Source organism: Balaenoptera acutorostrata, chromosome 3, assembly GCF_949987535.1.
Source record: "Balaenoptera acutorostrata chromosome 3, mBalAcu1.1, whole genome shotgun sequence".
Lineage (NCBI taxonomy): Eukaryota > Metazoa > Chordata > Mammalia > Artiodactyla > Balaenopteridae > Balaenoptera > Balaenoptera acutorostrata.
In genome coordinates, this window is record NC_080066.1 from 94,405,234 (window position 1) to 94,415,094 (window position 9,861).

General features: G+C 38.8%; 1 protein-coding gene across 8 annotated transcripts in view; it reads left to right on the forward strand.

The window, feature by feature from the left end:
* TTBK2 (tau tubulin kinase 2) overlaps positions 1-9,861 on the forward strand; it is a 148,776-nt gene that overhangs the window by 130,517 nt on the left and 8,398 nt on the right. For all 8 annotated transcript variants that reach the window (XM_028164348.2, XM_057543379.1, XM_028164350.2 and 5 more), the window contains one exon: positions 7,705-8,978. In XM_028164348.2, the coding sequence (XP_028020149.2) occupies positions 7,705-8,978 (1,274 nt within the window). The remainder of the gene's footprint in view (positions 1-7,704; positions 8,979-9,861) is intronic.

A 9,861-nucleotide genomic window follows, 5' to 3' on the forward strand; every position in this document is an offset into this window, starting at 1 on the left:
TGTACAGAGGTCCCCTGTGGGCTAGAGGCAGATCCTAATGCCTCCCTCCTTTGTCTGCATTTCTTTTTCCACCCCACCTTCCTCTTTCCATTCATTCCCTCTTTCCACCTTCCCAGATTCAGTTTCTTCTTTTCTTTGACTCTAGTATGCTATATACTCACTGTTGCTCATGCATTTTTCCAACAGCATTCTGGTGTGCTTCCCTGCATAAAGGGTTTTAAACCCTTGGCTCCATTTCTCCTGGTATTTTTTACTCTCTCCCATCAATACTGCCCTGTCCACAAAAATTGTTCTCATGGTTCTCTTACACTATCTGCAACACTTTCTCTATCAAGTTTTTGAAAGACTTGTGTATTATATTTGATATTATAAGTTTGACCTTATTTTCAGGTATCTTTAAATAAAAAATCTTTTTCTTAACTGAAGGTCTCTTAAATAGCAGCCTCATCACTTGCACACTTGTGTCTAAGGTATTGAGTTTACCATCTCCTTCATTTGGGGGACCTTGGGATAAAAATATATCTTGATTCTCTTCTTGAGGCCTACATTCAGAGTTTACTTTTGCAAGCAGATGTTGTTACTTCCCTAACTATAGACACATTAAGTAGGGAGTACCACCAAATAGTCTCTCTAGATCTCTTGCAGCTCTGATCACGTGCTCTAACTTAGACAGTATGATAAAACATATTACCATTCTATCTGAATATTTTAAATGAGGACATATTCTGACAGGAAACAGTTTGTTAGTTTATATCTTTTGCATTCAGGCTTGTTTCCTCTTTATGATGATATGAAAGGAAATTGTCCTGGTATCTTAAAATATGTAAGAACTATAAAAATAGGCAAAGCAGAAGTTTATCTGTATTGCAGGTATAGTTGGCATATTAAATCAACTGATGAGAACTTCATTCTTTAATTCTCTTTATTTCTTAGCATAAATTTGTGAACCTTGTTTAGGGCTTTCCTTATCCATATACATGAAACCACTGGTTATCAAATAGCATGTATAAATATTTTAGATGATATATTTTGAAAGATGGATAAATTTGCTAGATTCAAAAGAAATTGGGGTTATTTTTGGAAATTAGATTTTTTTTCCCCTGGGGTAAACAATTATGAAGTTAGCCCACTACTAATCATTTCTAAAAAGAGGCTGAACAACATAGGTTTATAGGGAGCAAAATAAGACTAAGCTTTGGCTTATAGGGGAGATATTAAATTATGTTTTGATTAGCAAATGGAGAGGCAAAATTAAGCTGGCATAAATGAACAAGGATAGAGAAGGAAACTAAAGTAACTTGAACTGCTTCTGAAACAGGTCTAACTATTAGTCCAGAATGACAGTAACTGTAGGAAAGAATGTGACCAGTTTTATGTGGTGTTGAGTAATCACTGTTGGTAGGGAGAAGGTTGGACGGGTTATTCCTTACAGAAGATCGTGGCAGATTATACCACATGATCTCTTGGTTCTAGACAGTCCTTTAGAAAGGCAATGCTTCATTTTAGCATCACCTTTGGAAACACTATAAATGTGACTGGAGAATAATAATACCACCTATATGTTACCTTTTGCTATGTAACAAATTACCCCAAACTTAGCAGCTTTAAACAGCAGTTATTATTTCACACTTTTTCTAAGGGTTGGGAATGCAGGAGTGGGTTAGTCTGATGGTTCTGGCTCAGGGTTTCTCATGAGGTTGCTACCAAGCTGTAGGCTGGGGAAATCATCATAGGGTTGGACGGGATGGGAAGATCCACTTCCAAGCCCACTCACATGGTTGTTGGCAGGCCTCAATTCCTCACTGGATGTTGGCCAGAGGCTTCAGTTCCTCACCACGTAGGCTCTCCATACTTGACATGGCAGCTGGCTTTTTCAGAGAGTGAGGAGAGAAGGAGACAGAGAAGGGGGCGGGGTTGGTGGTGGAGAGAACACCCTCCACCGAGATAGAAGCCACACTGTCTTTTACAACCTGATCTCAGAAGGGGCATATCATCATTTCTGCCATATTCTATTGGTCACACAGACCAGCCTTTCCTCATACCAGGGGATTGTCAACATACTGAAAGACTTTCCTCATTGACTTGTTTTTCAGACATTGAGAAGAAGAAAAGCAGGAGTGGGGGGTGTAAAATAATGCACAGAGAAGGAGCAGGACAAAAAGAGAGTCACATGTACTTTTTTTGTCATCTGTTAGTTAGCATCTATTAAGAGGATTCCTCTGGCTGTATTTACAGGAATTACCAATACCAGTACTATGAGAGTCAAATCAGCAGTTGATTGCATTGCCTTAATTCTGTTCTTTCAGCCCTTCAGTTCTGTAAGGTGTCTGCTAAGTTCCAGGCTTTCTGCTGTACCTCAGGGATAAACAGTTGGCACCAACCTGTTAGGTTGACAGTGAAGGCCTATATCTAAACATTTACCTTAAACCACGTGAAGTGATTGTGGTGGAGCTGTGTACACAAATGAGAACACAGATAAATCTGCCTAGGACAGGGGAGTGCAATGCTGGGTGTTTTAATTTTCTCAACTCTTATTTTCTAATTTTATTTACCGTGGTGAAGATATATTACTTTCAAAAATAAGAGGACTTTGAAGGATGAATAAGCTTGCTGGAAGGAGATGCAGGGGTGTCAAGCAAAAAACACAGCATGTACGAAGGCAGAGAGGCTTGAAACGCCAAAATTCAGAGTATTTAAATAAGTAATCCAGAATGTTAGGGCGAAGGAAGGAGGCTGAAAATGAGCTGCACAAGTGAGGTGATAAAGGGCCTTGGCCTGCCATGCTGAGGTATATGGGATGCAGGACAAGAAACTGCCGGGGTTGAGGGAGGGGAGTAACTTGCACTTTGGGAGCCATGGAGGGAGAATGGCTGGGGCAGCAGCCAGTGAGGAGGCTTTGGCATTAGTTCAAGCAAATATGAGGGCTTGAACTGTGAATCATGAAAATCTCAATGAAGACTTGAGACATTTCAGTAGTGCAGCTTACCTGAAATAGTAGCTTCATGTGGCTTTTCCAGTGTTCCACTGAATATTTGGAGCCCTTGTACACCTGGAGTGACTATATGAAAGCTCATGGAGTTTCTCAGAGAAAAATGAATGATCCATGTAATTAATAGATGAGTGCTTTAATAGTGTGGAAAGGTAAGGACTTTTTGGATTGATTGCCACCATGGTTAACTTCTTGAAATGGATTTTGTAGGAGAGTTGAATGCATGTACATTGACTAGGGAGTGGCTAAATGTCCTCTGTCTGACCATGGATTTCTATTTTTGATCTGGAAAGTTGGGTCATTGTAATTATAGAAAAGTTTTGTTTCTATGAGATTACATCTCTGGAATTATATATGATGGTATAATTCAATCCATGAACGATCAGAAAGGATGAGAGACTGGATGGACCGACTTGGGAAGTAAAAAAAAGCCCATTTGTGAAGTGTTCAAGTAAAAGACTGGACTGTCACTTGGGAGAGGCTTCATAGAAGGAACCCAAGCGTCCAGTGGTTGATTTACTCATACGTTCAACATTTATTGAGCGTCTACTGTATGTCAGGTACTGTGCTAGGCATCAAAGCCCAGTGACTCTCCTCACTATTTAAGTACTGTATATGCTGTGATAGAAATCTATAGGTTGTGGAAGTTGGGGATAGTTGGACTAGATTTATCGCCAAAGTGTCTTCCAAGATTGTATGAAGGGGCTTGAAAAGTGACTATTAAATCCTGTAGCCATGTATGTGATATATAATTAATTACAGGCCAGCCAAGAAATATTATTTCAATCTTTCTTTTCTGGGACTTCTATTCTTTGGGTATGAGTTGTGACTTATTTATGATTCCTAGTACCTCTACAAAATTTTTATAACTTCAGATTCCCTTAAATATACATTCAACTATTAATAATGAGTGACTGTCTCTGAGGAGTGGGATAACAGGGGAAGGGAAAAAAACAACTTTTACTTCTCATTTACTTAGGTCTTGAGGCTTCAGGTTTTCAGTTTTACCCACCTCTGTAAGCAAAGACTTCTGCCCTCTCCATTCCTTACCACCGCATCAGCCCTCATATCTATCCACATAAGCCAAACCACAAAATAACAATATCTTCAGCAAAAGTAACCAACATAAATGCGGTCAGAGTAAGCGACAGGGGTAAAGAGTGAGAGAGTGAGACATTCTTTTAGGATGTATGGCCTCTTAATATGCACATGTTACTGCAACTGTGTACTGTCTTTATAGAAATAAAAATTTGGTACATAAAAACATGGTTCAATAATAGTAGCTTAGTTTTATTCATAGTTTTCGACACTTGTATAAAGTATTATATAAAGATGCTTTAAACAAAAGTCTGCAGTGGAATTTAAATAGCCCAAAGAAATTTGAATGGTTAAAATTTAATTTTTTTAATAGGCCTGGAATTAGGCCAAAGAATAACTCAGTTATTCTTGGCTATAGTAGGAACCAATAAATTATTCTACTACCTATATCTCTTCTAAATTATTTGCCAGAAACACAAAATGAAATATAGATATTTCATATACCATATTCCTTTCATTTGGAAGAGAGACTATTTGGTATGAATGTTGAATTTACCAAGGTTTTTATTATCTTAATAGCATTACTATCCTTGAATGAGAGGAAAGTAAAAGGATAATTTGTAAGTTAAAATGTGAATAGTTGGTTTGTAGTTTATTGTCTCTTGCTGTGTGGCCAGTTCTGAACACGGGGTAACTATAAAATAATGAGGCTGCTTTATCTGAACTAAAAAGTAATGAGACTGATGTTAGTCAAATTCAGTACTAGACATTAATAAAAATAAGAAAATTTGAAAGAAATGGAAAACATTGAGGTGATTTTCTAATTCTATAGAAAGGTGTACTTGATACAATTAGAGAACAGAAGAAAGGAAATTATTGAATTCATGCCTTGATGAAATGTTTGTGAATTAGAGAAATTAAACATATAAAGGATGTATATGGCTTACTGGCAGATCATTAATTCAGTCTATAGAGTGTCCCAAGTATGGGAATTGCTTTTGTGTCTTTATAGTCTAATGTTAAGGAAGCTGTTTTCAGATATACTTAGAATTAGCTTTCTTTTCTCTGTATGCAGCTGTTGATCTTTGGTTTTGCTCATCTTGATACGTAATGTTTTTATTTTTATTTTTTATATTTTTTTGCAGACTCAGTTTCCCAGACTTCATTTGAGAGTGTGTAGTACATGTCAGTAAGTAGGCTTTGCTGTGAGGGACTTTCAAAATCCTAGAATCCTGTCCCTAACTTTTTTTGACTGTGTTTTTCTTCATTTGTGAAATTTGTGTAAATAAAAGTACTCAATTAAAATACCGGGCAGCTATGAAATGGAATCAGTAAAAATGATTTTAGGAATATTTTATAAATTAAAGTGCTATATAAATATTATATTACAGTAATTTATGCAGTTTCTCATAATTGCTCAGAATCTTTTCAAGAAAATTAATTCTTCTCTCCAGTGGTTCATATATCTTTTCTATATACAAGATTATCATCTCTTTTTTCATACCATACATACACAGACATTTATATCCTGAATCCAGATGAGTTAGGCTCAGAAGTGCATTGATTCTCTAGCTTCAATCTCAGAAGACCAGTGGAGTGTTATTTTTGTAAATAATGCTGATTTCATTTTGGGTGATGTACTTGGAATTACATATAATAATGAAATGACTGTTAGTTTATTTTGAATGTAAATATAGTCATCTCCCTAGTTATTTGGTATTTAATATAATTTCATAACTGCTTTTCTTATCACCATCACTCTCAGGTCTTAAAAAGTAAATTTTGAAGAGTAAATAACTATAAATTTTAAGTTTCAACATCATTTTAAAAAATACTAGAAAATTGCCATCTGCCTATATTTAGTATAATGAAAGTACAGGTATGAGGTGACTTCCTGAAGGGTGACAGCACCAGTAGAACTTACTGCCTTTTCCCCAAGGTCATTGTAGGTCTGGGCTTATTGTGAGAATTCGTGTCTGAACCTAGCCTGTCTTGGATTAACCTGACGGAGCCTCAGTACACTGATTCCATCCAGGAGCTATTCCAGGACATTAGTTAGGTGTTTCCTCCCTGGGCTGGGCTTAGGGTAAGCTTTGCGTCCTAATTGTACTCCTGACACACAGAGAGACAGATCTAAACAACTTATCTGACTCTGGAACCAGATGGGTTTCTTGGTGTCATTGGACTAGAGATGGGGTCTAAGTGAAATCTCCCATGACAGCTCCAAATTCATTTTGCTTCGAATTCAGACCAATTTCCATAGTTCTATTAGAGCTTAATGGGCTTCATTAAATGATTTTCAAGTTATTTAATTTCTCAAAGAGGCTTTTTTCCTTACCAGTTTATGTGGTTGACATTTTCTGCCTCCTTACATGTCACTTAACAAATGTGAAGATGTAGGTGTCTTTAATGTATTTTTTTAATTTAATTTTATTTGTTTTTCACTGCGTTGGGTCTTTGTTGCTGCGCACAGGCTTTCTCTAGTTGCGGCGAGTGGGGGCTACTCTTTGTTGTGGTGCGTGGGCTTCTCATTTCAGTGGCTTCTCTTGTTGCAGAGCACGGGCCCTAGAGCACGCAGGCTTCAGTAGTTGTGGCGTGTGGGCTCAGTAGTTGTGGCACATTGGGCTTAGTTGCTCCGTGGCATGTGGGATCTTCCCGGACCAGGGATCGAACTCGTGTCCCCTGCATTGGCAGGCGGATTCTTAACCACTGTGCCACCAGGGAAGTCCTGTAGGTGTCTTAAAGAAAGGACATTCTTATTAAACATTGAATCTTATTCACATAGAATTGAAATGACCTCTGTGGAAGGATGGTAGAATTTCATTTATAATAGGCTTGACCTTAAAAAATTAAAGAAGATATAAAACATTACTAAACATCTTTGTGTTTGCTTATAGGAAAATATTAATAACTTTGATTTACAGAATTTATGGGAAGCAACAAATGCATGTAAATTTGGAGTTTTTCAACTTACAATAATTTACCAATAATTTTTCCCTAAGATCCTGTATCTGGATTCTGGCAGGAAATAGCTGGCACACTCACAGGGACTTGGAGAAAATCTAATGAAAGGAACTTTTTACAGACGTGTGGGTAGGGTTTAAGAGAGCCAACAGGAACAGAAATAGAGGGAGCTATTCCTATTCTGAGTCCTGAAAGAGAAGGAAGAGGGGCAGTTAGCAGAACCTGGTAAGAGTCATATCTATAGGAGAGGGGGCCATGTGACAGAAGCTGTGGCCAGGAGTGGTAGAATGTACCACCGAAGCTGCAGTCCCTTGGGAGGAAGCAGAGAGAAGTAATACCCAGATCTTTTTTGCCTCCAACTCCCTGATTCTCTGTTGGTGCTGCCCATTGGGCAAACACAACCAGAATTCAGAAGGCAAGGGAGCCTGGATAGTGCAGTCAGTAGAAATCAGTCTTCCAGAGTACAGAGCAAGCTAAAGAAAAGGCAGGGATGAACCTAGAGGGAGACTGTTCTGTACAGTTTCTGAGTAGCGGAGCTTGAGTATCATGCATTTTTATTCAGAATTGTTCATTTTAAGTATGAGTTGGGCAAAGCTGGTTGGGATCTGCGTTCCTCTTATAAATTAGAATTTGAGGTGTTAACTCTCAACTCATACATCTTCATTTATAATTCCACATTATTGCGCTTACCTTTTTTTCTCTTCTCTCTCCAGATTACAATTCCTAGACGTTCTGTGGCATCTACACAGTCGACTTCAGGTAGCTTTCATTATGGTCAGCAGCCAGAAAAGAAAGACCTTCATCCCGTGGAGCCCACTGTGGAACTTTACTCTCCAAGGGAGAGCTTCTCTGGCTTGGTTGTGACAGAGCGCGAACCTCCTAGTGGAGGAAGCAGAACAGACTTCGGGCTTCAGATAGATCATATTGGTCAAGACATGTTACCCAGCATTAGAGAGTGTGACAGCTCCCAAGACCTGGGACCAAAAGACCTTCCTGACCATAACAGACTGGCTGTGAGAGAATTTGAGGGTCTCCCTAGGGAAACGGGAGAGAAAAGCATGCTTGTGGGGTCAGATAATGAAGATGAGAAGTTGAGTAAAGGGCAGCCTTATATTGAGATTTCCCCTCTCCCAGGAGACTTGGTGATGGTGGAAAGGGATCACTCAGCTACTACTGAACCTCTTGATGTGACAAAGACACGGACTTTTAGTGTGGTGCCAAATCAAGACAAAACTCACGAGACAGTGAAGCTTTTGGCAGTTGGAACTTCAGCAGTATCTCCACGAGTTATTGACCAACATGTTGAAGGACAGATAGGCCAGGTGGCAGCAGTGCAAAAAGGTAAGATATCTAAGGAGGATGACATCAAGAGTGAAGACTTGCTGAGTCATCAAGGAGACCTCTCTACTCTTTTGCACCAAGAGGGTAAGAGAGAGAAAATTGCCCCTAGAAATGGAGAACTATTTCATTCTGTTTCAGAGAGTGAACACTGTCCTCCATCCCGGAAGGATGTGGTTAGGTCATCCTTTGTAACTAGACACAGCCGAATCCCTGTTTTAGCACAAGAGATAGATTCAACTTTTGAATCATCCTGTCCAGTCTCTGCAAAAGAGAAGCTCCTCCAAAAGAAAGCTTATCAGCCAGATCTAGTCAAGCTTCTGGTGGAAAAAAGGCAACTCAAATCTTTCCTTGGGGACCTCTCAAGTGCCTCTGATAAATTGCTAGAGGAGAGATTATCCACTATTCCTGCTCCTTTTTCTGAGGAGGAAGTCTTCACTCCCTTTTCAAGACTGGCTGTAGACTCACACCTGAGCAGGTCAGCCGAAGACAGCTTTCTGACACCCATCATCTCCCAGTCCAGAAAGAGCAAAATTCCAAGGCCAGTTTCATGGGTCAACACAGATCAAGTCAACAGCTCAACTTCATCTCAGTTCTTGCCTCGGCCACCACCAGGAAAGCCACCCATGAGGCCTGGAGTAGAAGCCAGGTAATGCTGTGTGCTCTTCTCCCTATGTTAAGTGTGTAGCATTATTTCTGTGTCTGCTTGATTATGTCATTGGTTTCATTTCTTTGTTGCCTGCTTCTGATCATCTACTTCCTTCCCTCCCTTTCCCAAGCCTTATAGCATAGTGTAGTTGAAAGGGTCAGTTTGATCCAGGTTAATTCTTAGCTCGCCCACTTTCTAGCAGTGTGAACCTCAATTTCCTTATCTATAATATGGGTAAAACATTTGCTAATGGTTTTGGGAAGAGGAAATCAGGTAGAATATGTCTAGAGCTTTGTTTAGTGCTTTTTAGCATGCAACAAAGGTTATGTCTCTTTCCCAGTCCATTTTAACTAGATACTCGATAATTTTCTAGTTTTGTCCAGTCAGAATCCCGTTATAACAGATGTCATTATGATGTCAAATTCTGGGGAAAGATACTGTGTCTATAATATGATGAATAGACCCTAGTAACAGTTCTATTTATCTGATTATAATGAATTAAACAAACAAAAAATCCTTTAGGGAGTTTCCCTACATCTGATGATATACAGGACCATACATAATAAAGATATTGCCTTAATATTTACTGTGTGGTATGCTTGTTTATTGAAATATTCTTATGTGTAGTTGACCATGGAGTGATTCTATTTTTAAGAGGGGAAAATATTGGGAAGTAATGAACCAGTGAAGAGTGCTTTCCTTGGAGCCATTACTCACTTTTCAGAGTAGAATGGTCTAAACCCTTGGAGAAGAAGCAAAAGGATAGTCTTTTAACAAAAAACAAAGTGGACATCAAAATAAATTTACCTGAAAATTATAGCTTGTTCTAGATAATAGGCCTCCACCTGTTATAAGGATTTCTGAAGTATATTAAAGTGAGGTT